This window comes from Erinaceus europaeus, chromosome 3, assembly GCF_950295315.1.
Source record: "Erinaceus europaeus chromosome 3, mEriEur2.1, whole genome shotgun sequence".
Taxonomy (NCBI): domain Eukaryota; kingdom Metazoa; phylum Chordata; class Mammalia; order Eulipotyphla; family Erinaceidae; genus Erinaceus; species Erinaceus europaeus.
Window position 1 is genome coordinate 112,942,805 of NC_080164.1, and position 17,052 is coordinate 112,959,856.

Consider the following 17,052-nt stretch of genomic DNA (forward strand, 5'->3'; position numbering starts at 1 on the left):
TATACACCTTTCCCATATTAGGGAGCTACTCTCTTCCCTGATCCAGCTTGCTGGTCCTTTTCCAGCCATGACATCATCTCCCCAGACAATAACTTGGATCCAACTGCATATCAGATTTCAGGCTCAGGGGAAAAAAAACTAGTATAGCCACAGGCCCTTTGGAATATAACTAAAATATGCCTACTAGCTATCTACAAAATGGAGGAACCCCCCCCCCCCCAACTATTCATCTGCACTATTCCAACCTTTAGGTTCATGATTGGTCAACAAATTGTTTGGCTTTGTATGTTAACTCTCTTTTTAGCCACCAGGTACCAGATGCTAGCATGATGCTGACCAGACTTCACTGGACAGACAACCCCACCAATGTGTCCTGAAGCTCTGCTTCCCCAGAGTCCCACCCCACTAGGCAAAGAGAGACACAGGCTGGGAGTATGGATCGACCTATCAAAGCCCATGTTCAGTGGGAAGCAATTACAGAAACCAGACCTTCCACCTTTTACATCCCACAATGACCTTGGGTCCATACTCCCAGAGGGTTATATAATAGGGAAGCTATCAGGGGAGGGGATGGGATATGGAGTTCTGGTGTTGGGAACTCTGTGAAGTTGTGCCCCTCTTATCCTATGGTTTAGTCAATGTTTCTGTTTTATAAAAGAAAGAAAGAAAGAAAGAAAGAAAGAAAGAAAGAAAGAAAGAAAGAAAGAAAGAAAGAAAGAAAGAAAGACAAGATTCCTAGTGACCAGTGTGCTTCAGGTCCTAGTGGATTGGAGGTGCAGAATACTTTGGTTTACTTCCCCTATCTTTTACCCTTCTAGGAATATGGACCAAAATTCATTTTAGGGTGCAGAAGGAGAGTTCTCACTTTGGTAAACTGATTCTCTGTGGAGCTAGAGCATTGGCTGGTTGACTCATACTCCCATCCTGTTTCTGTATTTCCCTAGTAGGGTAGGGCTCTGGAAAAGTGATATACTAGGAAGCATTGGTAAGATTATCTGTTCAGGGAAGTCAGGATAAAATTATAACACCTGCAACTGGGTGGCTGAAAGGCAGTAAGATGGAAAGCAGAACAAAATGTTTAATAAGCAGGAACGATAGAATAGAGCAGATGAAAGTAGGAATGTTAGGGTGGAAGTAAGCTAAGAAGTATATTTTATTTATGTTCCTAGGACCTTATGTCCTAGTAATCTTTGCTTGAGTTTGATAGGTAACATGGGGGTTGACTAGAAATACTGTCTGGGAAGATGATGTCAGAGTTGAGAGTAGAACTAGGAAGCAGGATTAGTACAGAGAGTTGCTCGTAAACTTGAAGAAAATATATGAATGCAATTAGCTGTTTACCACAGCCATCTAATCCAGAGCTCATATCTATTCATATTCATATTATTTATATAGGAGCCTGTGTATCCTCCAAGCCCCTGTCAGACTGAGCTCACAGTTCATGGTCACAACTGGAAACATTCTAGCTTAAACTTAGTTTTTGAACTAGACTCCCTTGAATGGGAGTGGGGCAGTCCCTACTATTGCTAGGTCCTAGTTAGGGTATTTCCTGAAGAAGCCCTCAGAAGGATATATGATGATGTTCCCAATGGATGTAGCCAGTGATAGTGGAGAGAGGGATATATTAGAAGTCTGGTCCATAGTATCTACAGGGCAGTCCAAGGATTCCCTATTTAGAGCCCTGGATAGTGAGGTGATGTGATACTGTCCAAAAAACCCATTGTTAAGTGAGCCACAGACTGGTTTTCTTATTACTGCTAGAACTGGGATTTGACACCATTTAATCAATGTGAGGGGAAAATTAGATTGAATGTCTCAAAACTTTTTGATGCTTAGACCCCAGTTCTGAGTATATATTCCTTCAATCTGAACATTTAAGGTTTCAAGTTCATAACATGATCGAATTTTAACAGTGGGCTTAAATTGTTAATACATTTCTAATAATGCATTTTTAAAAATATTAAATCACCTATAATCTTCTTAGACCATGGAGACAAGAAGTAACTGGCCTTGTCAGTATGTAAGATAGTTTTTTTGTAAATAGCATTAAATGACATGAATCACGGTAATGTCTTATATAGTACAGTAAGTCCTAACCATGGGATTTTCAAAGTAAGCCAAATTCCCAGATAACTTGGCTATGACAGTAGCTATCTTATTCTTAAACTTCTTAAACTCTAAGACAGCAGGAGCCTTCCCCATCCTCTATACCCATATTTCTTCCAGTCCTGGAACCTCTGGGGCATAGCTTGTTTTCTTTCATGTTTCTCTTGATCCATACCATTTGATACTACATCTGCTGATCTCAACCAAATCAATGCAACCAGTGCCACTTCGATATATTTCACATTGGATGGTTTACAGAGATGGCAGGCATGGGATGTTAACTTGTTAGCTCCATTACTCTGGTGATACCTTATCTAGCTCATAGGACTCTTTAATTCCATTCCAGGTGGTGCACTTTCTAACAAAGCTGCAGAACCTAGATATAGACCAGGGTCCATGAGCTAGACCACATGTGCACATGCATAAGTCAGGGGAAAATATAATGTTAAACTAAATGTGGTCAGTAGTTTGCAGTGACTCAATAAGTGCAGCAAGCAAGTAGAAAGACCTATAAAAAAAAAGACAGCAGAAAGTACTTAATCAAATAGTTGCTACTTAAACCTAGATACCCTCCTCACCTACTTCCTATTTCACTTCCTTCAATCACTCTAAGGCTAACCTTGTCAGATATAAAAGCTGGATAAAGGCAAGAGACTGGCACACTTTGATGATGGCTCTTTGGTCACTACTAGGTCACCACATCATCTGGGACCCTAGTCAGGGCATCCTGAGATTCCCACATACATATGATTAGCCTAGACCTCTAATAGATTCCTCTCCCCACCATCACTAGCCATCTCCATCAGGAAAAACATCATGGTACCTCTTGTGGCCCTCTACAGGACCTTACCATCAATGTGAAGCAACAATGGTAGGGACTGTCCCACTCTTCAAAGGGAGCCTGGGTCAACATACTCTGCCACTGGAGGCAGTCTGGTCCTGAAATGAGTACAGCCTAGAATGCTCCTAGCTATAATCATAGAATATGAGCTCAGACCTATAGGGAGGCAGAGGTTACACAAGTTCCTATGCTGAATATGGGCCCCAGATCAGATCCATGGGATTTACAGTTAATGGTATTTATATACTTTTCCATTTGGGAGCTACTCTCTTCCCTGATTCAGTTTTCTAGTCCTGTTTCCAACTCTGACACCATCTTCCCAGACAATACCTTTAGCCCACCTGTATGTTAGCTGTCAGGCTCAGGTAAAAAATAGTATAATCACAGGCCCTTTGGAATATACCTAAAATAGACTTCCTAGTTTCTTTCAAAGTGGAGACCCCAAATCTCATCTGCTATATTCTTACCTTTAATTTGTCCTGCTTTATATATTTTTTAACATTCTTTTTATTTATTATGAAAAATATAGGTGAAGAAGAGAGAAAGATCCAGGTATCATTCTGATACATGTGTTGCCGGGCATTGAACTCAGGACCTCATGTTTGAGAACCCGATGCTTTATCCACTATGCAACCTTCCAATACACTCTGCTTTATATCTTAATGCTTTTCAGCCACCTAGTTGCAATTGCTTCCATAATACCAACCTGACTTCCCTGGGCGCATGACCTCAACAATATGTCTTGGAACCCCACCTCTCTAGACCCTGCCCCACTAGGGAAAGATAGAAACAGGCTGAAAGTATGGATGGACTGGTCAATGCTCATGTCCACCTTCTGCACCCCATAATGATCCTGGGTCTATGCTCCCAGAGAGATAAAGAATAGGAAAGCTGCCAGTGGAGAAGATAGGATACAGAACTCTGGTGGTGGGAATTGTGTGAAATTGTACCCCTCTTAACCTATGGTCTAGTTGACCATTATTGAATCAGTCAATAAAAAAATTAAATAAATGGGATTTGAAGAAAATTTATATACCCCTATGGATTCTGTCCTTGTTTACATTCTGAATGCCACTATTTCTCTCCTGAATATTAGTTATCAAGCTCAAGCAAAGATTACTAAGACAGAATCCTAGGAACATTGCCTCTACTTTCTCTTCTTTAAAATTATTATTATATTATTATTTTATTTTTTAATTTTTATTTATAAAAAGCAAACACTAACAAAAGCCATAGGATAAGAGGGGTACAACTCCACACAGTTCACACCACCACAACTCCATATCCCATCCCATCCCCTGATATCTTTCCTACTCTTTATCCCTCTGGTAGTATGGACCCAGGGTCATTATGGGGTGCAGAAGGTGGAAGGTCTGGCTTCTATAATTGCTTCCTCACTGAATATGGGCGTTCTTAGGTCGATCTATACTCCCAGCCTGCCTCTCTCTTTCCCTAGTGGGGCGGGTTCCGGGGAACTGGGGATCCAGGACACATTGGTGGGGTTGTCTGCCCAAGGAAGTCCGGTTGCCATCATACTAGAATCTGGAACCTGGTGGTTGAAAAGAAGAGTTAACATATAGAGCCAAAAAACTGTTGATTAATCATGAACCTAAGGGCTGGAATAGTTGAGATGAAGAGTTGGGGGGGGGGGTCTCTGTTTTGTAGATAGTTAGTAGTCCTATTTTAGTTCTATTCCAAAGAGCCCATGACTATATTACTTATTACTATTGCTATTATTTTTCCTGAACCTGACATCTGATAAGCAGGTGGATCCAAGTTATAGTCTGGGGAGATGATGTCATGGCTGGAAAAAGGACCAGAAAGTTGGATCAGGGAAGAGAGTAGCTCCCAAATATGGGAAAGATGTATAAATACTGTTGTCTGTAAATCCCATTGATTTGATCTGATCTGGAACCCATATTCAGCTCAGGAGCCTATGTGACCTCTGCATCCCTGTAGGTCTGAGCTCACATTCTGTGGTCATAAGTATGAATGTTCCAAGCTGCCCCAATTTCAGGATCCATCTTCTCCAGGTGTACCATAGAGTATGTTGTCCAGCTGAACATTCTCTACCGTTGTTGATCCAAGTTGAGGGCAAGGCCCTGTGGGGGCCCACAAAGGGGTCTATTTTGTTGTTCCTGATAGAAATGACCAGTAACAATGGAGAGAAGAATCTATTTGAGGTTTAGACCTGTCATGTCTCTTTGGGAATCTCAGGACTCTTCAACTAGAGCCCTAACTGATGCAGTGGCCTGATAGTGACTAAAGAAAGAGTCATTGTTAAAAGTATGCCCTTATTCAGCTTTTTTTTTTTTTAACTAAAGCATTACTCAGCTTTGTTTTGTAGTGGTGCTATGGATTGCTTTGAGACTTTTGATGCCTGAGACATGAAAGTATTTTTGCGTGTGAATAACATTGTTTTAATACAGATCTCTGAGCAGTACTAAATTGAGACCCAAGTTAATGGGACAACTCTTACACATTTTACTCTAGTTTTATCCATGCTTTTGGTGAAGTGTTGCCAGTTTCTTCAGTTTTTGTGATTCATGTACCCAAGAATGGGTGGCAGTTGCCAATGTTATTGAAGAGAAAGAGAGAGCTAGGCATTGAAGATTTACAGGGCAAGTTTATTAGGGGCTGATTAACCTGCTCTGAAGGGAAGGGATAGGAGGAAAGGAGAATAGAGTTTCTTCCAAAGAAATGGAAGGGGATTCTAGAGTGAGGTGCTTGCACTGGGCAGAAACTTGGACATGTATTTTTAGGTTTTTATATATTTTTTTATTTGTTACTAATAGTATGTTACAAGATTGAAAGACTACAATGTATAGCTTCACACCACACACACACTCCAACCAAACTTCTGTATCCCTGCCCTCCTACCTCCCCAAAAAAAGTACCATAGTTCTCATAAGGCTTACAAATAGTTTGCTTGTTTACTTGCTGTTGAGAAACTAGGACCCTTATAAAGAGCTCCATTATCTCTTCAGTCTAGATGGACACTTCACAGTCTGTGCCCATACTCTTGGAGCTTCTGATATGCTCCATTGAATGGTTTCATGGGAAACTTGTCTTCTGCACAACTGGGCATGTGGAATCTTCTGCTGGTTCATGAGTGTTATCTATTTAAACTGTTGGAACATCTTGAGCATGGTGTCTTTTGATGGCATGTGTACCAAAGAGATTTTTGTTTTCTGCCTAGGGACCCTCTCACTTCCTACTGTCACTGATCCTTTTCTGTCAGGAGAAATTAAAGGATTTGAATGAGACACGTCATGCAGCACACATCACCTCTTGTTGCAGTAGAATTTGTGGGCTCTGGGAAGGCCCTGATAGGAAGGATACATCACTTAGTGGGCTCCATGGCGTCGATCATTGTCTCTAGATCTCTTCTTTTCACATTGAAAGGTTAGGGCATTGTGCCTTTTATTAATTGCAATGTCTTCCCTAGCTTTAGGTGCACTGCTGTCAAATGAAGAAGCCTTGGGTGGATGTAAAGCATAGTTTCAAGCTACTGCTGTGATTTTTTTCTTCATTTTCTGGATTTCAAGGGATTTCAGAGAAACAAGAAGAAATGGCAGCTTCTCAGGTAAGTGACCTGTCCCACATCAGAGTCTATTTTTCTTCCTGAATAAGCTTTATTTTAAGTTATAAGTGTTTATTTCCCTGCTTCTGATTGATAGATAGATGATAGAAAAATAGATAGACAGACAGATAGTGGGGGAGAGAGAGAAAGGAGTAGAGAGAGGAAACATCTCTAGCACTGTTCCCTCACATGTGAAGCTTCCCCCTGCAGGTGTGGGGAGATGAGAATTTTGAGGGGAGACAGGCAGATGGTGCACCTGGTTAAGTGCACATAGTACTAAGTGCAAGGATCTGGAATTGGGCCCCTACTCCCCATGGATGGGAGGAAAGCTTCACATTCCCCCATCTCTCTCAATTTCTCTCTGTCCTATTCAGTAAAATGGAAAAAATGGCCACCAGGAGCAGTAGATTCATAGTGCCAGCACCAAGCCCCAGTGATAACTGTGGAGGCAATAAAAAAATATATGTTTCCAGAGGGATAGAGAATGGGAAAGCTATCAGGGGAGGGGATGGGATATGGAGATTGTGTGGTGGGAATTGTGTGGAGTTGTACCCCTCCTACCCTATGGTTTTGTTAATTTATCCTTTCTTAAATAAAAAATAAATAAATAAAAAGAATTTAATACACACACTGGTTTCAATAAATAATAGATATTAACTATTAAGAAAAAAATTAAGAATTTTGAGTACCAAAAAATAACTACCATGCTAGAGTGCAACATTGTTATATCCAGATATTTAGTTTCAAGGCCTGGGAACACACAAGAACATGAAAAGGGAAACTTCATGAAAAGGGAAACTTTACTCTGGTGTCTCTCCTCTTTCTTTCTCTCACCCTCTAGCTGGAGAAAAGAAATAAAAATATTCCACCGGGAGTGGTGGAATCATGCAGATAGGAAGTTTATTGGAACACACTTTCTGATACACAGAACCCTCTCTGTCTCTCTAGGCAGGCATTCTACATGGAACGAAGAATTATTATCTTGAGTAGTGACTTGAAACTGTTGAAAATGTTTTCTTTTTCACAGATGAGAGTAATAGCATTAATCCAACATCCCAGTTGAGGCAGGTGTCTGTCCTGGGATGTCAGAGAGCTAATATATTCCTGTTGAGCTCCATGTAGGTTTTTCTTTTTGTCTCCCTTGTTGTTGAGCTCATCTCTGAAGACATCTCCAAATCATACATTTTGTACTGCGTTGCTGCTGATTTCTCCTATTGTTGGCCTAACATCTAAGTGTTTGATCCACTTTGAATTTACACATGGTTCCACATGGAGGTCCTTCTGCATGTCACAACTCAGTTACCCCAACACCATTTGTTAAGGAGAATTTGCTTTATCATTTTAGTAATTAGCAATCATTCACTCATTGATCATAGAATCTTTATAGGGATTTCATTGAATAAATTGCATTGGGTAAGATGCTCATTTAATGTTGCTAATTCTTCTGATTCATGTGCAGCTAAATATTGTAGTTTTCCTTCTGCCTTTCACTTATTTTCATAGTAACTTATAGTTGTTTTTTTTGGTATATGTTTTTCTTTTTTTTAATATTTATTTTATTTATTTATTCCCTTTTGTTGCCCTTGTTTTATTGTTGTAGTTATTATTGTTGTTGTCGTTGTTGGATAGAACAGAGAGAAATGGAGAGAGGAGGGGAAGACAGAGAGGAGGAGAGAAAGATAGACACCTGCAGACCTGCTTCACCGCCTGTGAAGCGACTCCCCTGCAGGTGGGGAGCCGGGGTTCGAACCGGAGTCCTTATGCCAGTCCTTGTGCTTTGCGCCACCTGTGCTTAACCCGCTGCGCTACAGCCCGACTCCCAGTAACTTATAGTTTTTGAAGATTACCTCTTGGGAAACCTTCTTTGCATGCCTAAATTTATAAGATATGGGCCTAAGGGAGCTAGTTATTGTTGATGTGGAGAAAAAAAAAATCATGTGTCATCGTGACTTTAGACTTTTGTTGAGGAGATATCTATTTACCACTCATACTAGTGATGAATATAGTCATTTATAGATATAAATAATTTTTGGGTACATTTACATATATTAGCAGTACTTACAAAACAAGTTCAAAGGGCTATGTGGTGGCGCACCTGGTTGAGTGCACATGTTATAGTGCACAAGGGCCCCGGTTCGATTGGTGAAGCAGGACTGCAGGTGTCTGTCTGTCTTTCTCCCTTTAAGGTGGGGGACCAGGGGCTTGAACCCAGGTCTTGCACACTGTAATATGTGCATTCAACCAGGTGCACCTCCACTTGGCCCCTTTTCTCCCTTTGTATCTCCCCTCTTCCTCTTGATTTCTGGCTTTCTCTATCCAATAAATAAATTTAAAAAGCATTCAACAAAAAATAAATTCAAGATCTAAAAATCGAAAAATTCTTCTATGTGTATAGATTTTCTTTTTTCAGATTTACAATATCTTTTCCTATGGTTCATAGCACTGGACTAGAATTTGAGAATTTTCTAGAAAAGTTATTATTTCTTTTATTCAGTAAATAAGCCTCACTGTAATTCATCTATATCTGGTGATTTTTTGGTTCAAAATGAAGGAATGGTATGTAAAGGAAACGGAGAGGATAATAATGCCACTTGCTTTTATTCATTGAAATGAATAATTCCAATGACAGTCATGAGGGGGTCAAAGGAGAAAGATTTAAAGAATAGATATTAATTTGAGAAAAAAGGACTGAAGAATTTGTGTGGCACATGAGATGCCAAGGAATAAACTCAAGGCCTGATGCTTTCAAATCCACACAGCCTGCTTGGTTCTGTACTGATTTTTATATCCTGCCATTTACTAAATTTGTTTTTTGTCACAAGCACTATCACTTGCATCAGAATCTGTACAACTCCCTCACTCTCAGTAGACATTTAATGTTCATTTTTATTTATTTACTTATTTTAAAAAGGTAACATTAACAAAACCGTAGGATAGGAGGGGTACAACTCCACACAATTCCCACCACCAGATCTCCATATCCCATCCTCTCCCCTGATAGCTTTCCCATTCTTTATCCCTCTGGGAGTATGACCCAAGGCCATTGTGGGATGCAGAAGGTGGAAGGTCTGGCTTCTGTAATTGCTTCCCTGCTGAACATGGGCATTGACTGGTCGATACATACTCCCTGTCTGCCTCTCACTTCCCCTAGTAGGGTGGGTCTCTGGAGAAGCAGAGCTCCAGGACATAATGGTGGGGTCATCTGTCCAGACAAGCCTGGTCGGCATCATGCTGGCATCTGGAATCTGGTGGCTGAAAAGAGAGTTAAAATACAAAGCCAAAAAAGAAGATGAAGTGTTGGGGGGTACTTACTGAAGACTATTGTGTACTTTTGCTTTCAGGTATATATTTTGACCTAGTTTATGGATACGTGTGAACATATGCTCTATCTCATGGGACCTGGTCTATATCTAGGTTTTGGAACTTTGTTAGGAATGGAATTAGAGAATACTATGAAAGGAAAGGTCTCACCCGAGTTATGAAGCTGAGGGTTGTCATTCCACAAATTGAAGTCTCTAGACACAGTCTGAAGTGAAGCATGCTGAGGTCACACTCATTGAACTGATTAGGTTGGGATCAGCAGATGCAATATTATTTGATATGAATTGACAGAGGCATGCAGGAAAGTGAGCCCCACCCTAAGGTTCCAGGACTGGGGGTAATATAGGATCTATAGTGGAAATGTGAGGCTCCTGCTGTCTTAGGGTTCAAGAAGACAATGGATAGTTATTGTTATCATCAAATTATTTAGTAATTAGGTTAACTTTGAAAAGTCCCTTTGTTAGGATTTGCTGTATAATACCCAACATCTTGTATATAGCTGTATTGCCAGTAGCTTCTGTTCTCCTTGATCAAGGCTTTTGAGAGAGTCCACATATCAAAGACTCAGCCTATGTATTAAAAAGACTCAGACTGTGTTTTAAAAAGTTTGAGACAATCAATTTTTCTCCTCTCATATTAATTAGTGATTTATATGACTGCAAATTAATAGGAGTATACATAAACACCATTCCCATGAGCAAATGACTGTGTCCCACCCAACCCACTCACCCCCACCACCTCGCCGCCCTGGGAAGCCAAATGTCCACCCTCCTCCTCCCCACAGGGTTTTTACTTTGGTGCTCTACTCTACATTTAGTCAAATCATGGTTTTAGTTTCCCTTTCTGTTCTTCTTTCTCAACTTCTGTTGATGAGTGGGATCATCCCATACTCATCTTTATCTTACTGTCTTAGCTCACTTAGCATAATTCCTTCTGGCTCCATCTAAGATGGATCAGAGAAGGTGGGTTTATTGTTCTTAATAGCTGCATAGTATTCCATTGTGTATATATACCACAGCTTTCTCAGCTACTCTTCTGTTGTTGGGCATATCTGGTTCCTTCCACGTCTTAGCTATTATGAATTGTGCTGCCATGAACATAGTTGTACACATATCTTTTTAGTTGAGCATTATGGAATCCTTGGTATATGCCCAGGAGAGGAATTACTGGGTCATATGGAAGGTCCATGTCTAGCCTTGTGAGAGTTCTCCAGACTACTCTCCACAGAGGTAGGACCAATTTACATTCCCATCAGCAGTGCAGAAGGGTTCCTCTGTCCCCACAGCCTCTCCAGCATCTGTTGCTGCTGTCCTTTTTGATGTATGCCATTCTCACAGGGGTGAGGTGGTATCTCAATGTTGTCTTTATTTGCATTTCTCTGACAATCAGTGACATGGAGCAATTTTTCATATGTTTGTTAGCCATTTGGATCTCTTCAGTAGTGAATGTTTTGTTCATATCCTCTACCCCTTTTTGGATGGGGTCATTTGCTTTTTTGTTGCTAGGTTTGCTGAGCTCTGTGTATTTTGCTTATTAGTCTCCTGTCTCATATATGGCATGTGAAGATCTTCTCCCATTCTGTGAGGTGTCTCTTTGTGTGATAGTTTCTTTGGATGTGCAGAAGCTTTTCAACTTGATGTAGTCCCACTGGTTTATTTCTGTCTTTAGTCTTCCTTGCAATTGAGTTTGTTTCATCAAAGATGCCCTTGAGGTTTATGTGGGAAAGTGTTCCACCAGTGTTTTCCTCTCAGTATTTGATAGTTTCTGGACTAACATCCAGGTCCTTGATCCATTTGGAGTTGATTTTTGTTTCTGGTGAGATAAGGTGTTTCAGTTTCATTCTTCTGCATTTTTTGACCCACTTTTCCCAGGACCATTTATTGAAGAGAGCCTCCTTCCTTCATTTAATATTTTGGGTCCCCTTATCAAAGATTAGATGTCCATAGGTGTGGGGGCTTAGTTCTGGGCTTTCAATTATGTTCCACTGGTCTGTGTGCCTATTTTTGTTCCAGTACCAGGATGTTTTGATGATGATGGCTTGATAATATAGTTCAAGATCTGGAAATGTGATGCCTCCATTTCTGTTTCTTTTCCTCAAGATGGTTTTGGCAATTCTGGGTGTTTTCTGGTTCCAGATAAATGATTGTAGTTTTGTTCTATTCTCTTAAAGTAGCTTGGTGGAACTTTGATGGGTATTGCATTAAATTTGTATATGGCTCTGGGGAGAATATTCATTTTGATGATATTTATTCTTCTAATCCATGAGCATGGGATGCTTTTCCATTTCTTGGTATCATTTTCTATTTCCATGAATAGTGACTCACAGTTTTCAGTATACAAGTCTTTTACTACTTTACTCAGGTTCATTCCTAGGTATTTTATTGAGTGAATGGAAGTGATTTCTGGATGTCTTCTTCTTCAGATTTAGTGTTTGCATAAACAAATACCACTGATTTTGTAGCCTGACACCTTGCTATATTGCCTAATAACTTCCAGTAGTTTTCTGCTGGATTCTTTAGTTTTTTCTATGTATGCTGTCATATCATATGCAAATAGGGAGCGCTTAACTTCTTCCCTTCCAATCTGTATTCCTTTGATTTCTTTCTCTTGCCTGATTGCTATGGCAAGAACTTCCAATACTATGTTGAAGAGTAATGGTGATAGTGGGCAGCTCTGTCTAGTACCTGATTTGAGGGGAAATGCTTCCATTTTTTCACCACTGAGTATGATGTTGGCTATAGGTTTGCTATATATAGACTCCACTATCTTCAGGAATTTTCCATCTATTCCCCCTTTTTGTAGTGTTTTGATCATAAAGGGGTGTTGGATTTTTTCAAAGGCTTTTTATGCATCTATTGATATGTCCATTTTGTTTTGGGTCTTTCTTTTGTTGATGTGGTGGATCACAGTGGATAAGACACCCAGTCAACTAGCAATGGAAAAAACAATAACAGTTAATTTTGGTCAACCTGAAGGAGGGGGGAAAGGGACACGCATATATATAATAGTAATAATAAAATAGAACAGAGTAAAATACTCTAACAGTCAGTCTGCAGCTTGGACGTCTCCCGATTGGCTCAGGCAGGCTGAGCAAAGACAGCCAATTGTTAAAAAAAAAAAAAAAAAAAAAAAACTAACAAGCCAACAACAACAACAAAAAGTTCCAGGTAGTCTTTCCCAGGCAGGGGTGAGGCTCTGATTGGTCAGATATTATGTCACTTAAATTGAGCTCCAGCCACTTAGAAAGAAAAAAATAAAGAGGAGATTATTGGTATTCTTCATAGTGCTTTGGTTCCCTTCCCCCCATCTCTAGTTGATTGTGGTTTAGTCCTGCTAGTTTGGCTGCCCGCTTGTCCCCGCCCCAGGAAGGAACCCCGACAGAGTTCCAGCGTGACAGAGTTTGAGAGTTCTTGGCGCCTCCGCAGGGGAAGGAGGCAGGAGAGTTCTGTTTGGTGATTAGTTTGGATTAGTTTTTGAATCGTTGTTCCTGAATAAAGAAATACAGCTTCCCTGCCTAGCCGTGTGTCTCTGGTCGTCTCTGTTACCCGCCCGTGAAGCTAGCCCGGCCAGCTGGAGCCTCCGAAAATAAACAACAGGAGATCAAAAAAGGAAAGGGATTGGAATAACACTCCTGGTGAGCCAGGAATCTTGGTAAAGAAAAAAGCTTATTGGGGAGCCTGCTAGTAGCAGCTCTCCAGCCTCTGGGGTCTGGTTATGGGGTAGGGGTAGGGGTGCACTTCAGGAATAATCAAAAGATTTCCTTTCTTTTTTCTCTGTTTTCTAACCCAAGTTAAGCTATACTCACCTCCTTGATGTCATACTTAGGATCCCTTATTCACCATCATGGCCCAGTATCTTACCCTATCCAGCAGTTGTTTCAGAGCTCATGCCAGCAGCTGCCTCCAAATCACCCTCTTGGCTCCACCTCCCTCTTAATGTTCATTTTTAAAGGCTTTATCTATTAATTAATGGAAGAGAGAGTCAGACAAGGGTGTCATTCTGGCATATACAATGCTGGGGATCTAATGGAGAACTTTCTTCTTTTTTTTCTAAGATTTTATTTATTAATGATAAAGATAGGAGAGAAAGAAGCAGACATCATTCTGGTATATGCGCTGCCAGGGATTGAACTCAGAACCTTATGCTTAAGAGTCCAGTGCTTTATCCACTGTACTATCTCCCAGACCACACTTTTATTTTTCAGGGTGGTGGTTGGGGTTTGGTGCTGGCACTATAAATCCACTGCTCTCAGTGACAATTTTTTCATTGTGAAGTGTTCCCACTGCAGATGGGGAGTAGGTGCTTGAACCTAGGTCCTTGTGCATAATAATCTGTATGCTTAACAGGGTCCACCACCTCCTGCCTGAGAACTTTATTCTTTAATCCAGTGTTTCATACACTGTGCCACTTCCTGAGCCTCTAGTGGCCATTGTTTTATGGAAGTTGAGAAGCAAAGAGATAGATGTTGGGCGGGGGTGGGGGGGTGGGGGGGAGAATGGGAGACACCTGCAGCACTTCATCTCATGAAGCTTACTGCATACAAGTGGGTCATTTATTGAATTTATAGATTATTTCTGGTGGTGTTTTTCCCCCTTGGTGGATATAATATATATATATATATATATATATATATCACTTAAGTATTGCATAAAGATAGAGTGAAGATCAAGAGGGACGTGTGAAGGAAAAAGGAAGAGAGACCCCTGCAGTACTGCTTCACCACTTGTGAAGCTTCCTCCCCACAGGTGGAAACTGGGGGATTAAAGCTGGGGCTTTGAAGAAAGGTAATGTGTGTGCTCAACCACACACATCACCACCCATTTGTCTGAATATATTTTAATGTCATTGAAGTTAGCAATAGTATACTTTCTTCTCTTCCAATTTGGATTCCTTTTACTATCTTACTCTTACCTAATTCCTATTACTATGAATTCTATTACTCCTTTAAACAGGAACGGTTATAGTGGACATCTTTGTCTTCTTTGTGTTAATGTAAGACCTTCTAGCTTTTCACCACTGAATATGATAACCATGTGTTTGTTTCCTATATTACTATGTTGTGATATTTCTCCTTTTACATTGTCATTTGTTTGCATATATATGTTTATGATATTATGATTTGCTTCAGGAAACTTAACCTTTTATACTTTGTGTTTCAATTTTATTTATTACTGTTCTGATTTTTATTATGTCATCCTTCCTGCTGACTTTTCTATTTTCTACTTAATATATTCTTACATTGTTCATAGGGCCATTTTTGCTGTGAACTTACTTTTTAAATATTTATGTAATGCTAATGAGAGATACAGATAGAGGCCAGAGCACTGCTCAGCTCTCCTTATGTTGATAATGAGGATTGAACCTAGAACCTTGGAGCTTCAGGCATGAAAGTCTTAATATATATAACCATTATGCTGTCTTCTCAGCCCTGAACATGACTCTTTTTAATTTTTTTTATCTTTATTTACTTATTGGATAGAGACCATGGAAATCAATAGGGTATGGGGAGATAAAGGGAGAGAGAGGCAAAGAGTTACCTGCAACACTGCTTCACTACTCTAAAAGCTTTCCCCTGAAGGTGAGGACTAGGGGCTCAAACCCTATTCCTTGAGCATTGTAACACATATGCTCAACCAGGTGCATCACCACCCACCCCTCTGAACTTCACACATAAAGTTGCTTTTTTGGCATTCCATAGGGTCTAATAGTTCATTTTGTTCTTATTATCCAGCAGTCTTGCTGTTTTCATTGTTGCCAAGGCTTCACCACTCCAGATGGACTGTTTCAGCTATAGATAAATAATAGATAAAATACATTATGGGGCCAAGTATTGTTCATATGGTTAAGTACATTACAGAGTGCAAGAACTTGGTTTCAAGGCCCTGGTCCCCATCTTCAGGGAGAAAGCTTCAAGAGTAGTGAAGCAATGGTGCAGATGTTTCTCTCTATATCCCTTTCTTTCTCTCTTTTTTCTTTCTTTCTTTCTTTCTTTCTTTCTTTCTTTCTTTCTTTCTTTCTTTCTTCCTCCCTTTCTTTCTTAATAATTTTTATTAGTAATTTAATGATGATTGGCAAGATTGTGGTGCTAGAGAGGTATAATTCCATCCAATTCCCACCACCAGAGTTCCATATCTCCTCCCCGCTATTGGAAGTTTCCCTATTCTTTATCCCTCTGGGAGTAAGGACCAAAGATTTTTCATGGGGTGTAGAAGATGCAAGGTCTAGTTTCTGTAATTGCTTCTCCACTGGACATGGGCATTGGCAGGTCAATCAATACTCCTAGTCTGTTTCTATGTTTCCATAGTGGTGTTGTGCTATGGGAAGGTGGTGTTCCAGGACACATTCCTCAGGTTGTCTCCCCAGGGAAGTCAGGTTGGCATCATGGAAGCAGCTGCAACTTAGTGGTTGAAAAGCATTAAGATATAAAACAGAATAAGTTGTTTAATAATCTGGAACCTAAAGATAAAAGTATATAGCAGATGAAATTTGGGGTCTTCATGTTGGAAGGAGCTAGGAAGTCTATTTTAGTTATATTCCAAGGGTCTCATGACTATACTAATTTTTGACTGAGCCTAACAGCAAACATGCAGGTGGGCTGAAAGTATTGTGTAGGAAGATGGTGTAAGAGTTGAGGATAGGACTAGAAAGCTGGATAAGAATAGAGAAAGCTCCCAAATATGGGGAGAGTAGATAAATACCATTTAACTGTAAACCCCATCAATCTGACCTCAGGCCCATGTCCATTCATATTTAGCGCAGGATCTTATGTTACCTCTCACCCCTGTCAGTTGGAGCTCGAATTCCATGGTCATAGCTGGGAACATTCTAGGCTACACTCATTTCAGGACCAGTCTTCCTCCAGTGGCAGAGGATGTTGACCCAGCCTCCCTCTGGAGAGTGAGGCAGCTTCTACCATTATTGTTCTACATTGAGGGCAATGTCTTGTAGAGGCCCACAAGAGGGTTTATGATGGAGATGACCAGCAACAGTGTAGAGAGGGATCTGTTATAGAGATCTAGGCCCATTATATCTATGTAGGAATGCCAGGATTCCCTGACTAGGGTCCCTGGATGATGGAGTGGCCTGGTAATGACCAAAAGGATCATCATCAAAATGTGCCAGTCGCTTGCCCTTATCCAGTTTTTGTAGTCCTTACTTTATCTGACAAAAGTGAGCCTTAGAATGATTAGGGGAAGTGAAG

At 40.4% G+C, this 17,052-nt stretch overlaps 1 protein-coding gene across 3 annotated transcripts in view; it reads left to right on the forward strand.

Annotated features, from left to right (window-relative positions):
* The window catches only part of LOC107523417 (zinc finger protein 709-like), a 62,105-nt gene that overhangs the window by 12,155 nt on the left and 32,898 nt on the right, over nucleotides 1-17,052 (forward strand). For 2 of the 3 annotated variants that reach the window (XM_060187741.1, XM_060187739.1), the window contains one exon: nucleotides 6,396-6,533. In XM_060187741.1, coding sequence (XP_060043724.1) covers nucleotides 6,519-6,533 — 15 coding nt within the window. In that variant the 5' untranslated portion in view covers nucleotides 6,396-6,518. The remainder of the gene's footprint in view (nucleotides 1-6,395; nucleotides 6,534-17,052) is intronic. The other variant, XM_060187742.1, reaches the window with a different exon arrangement.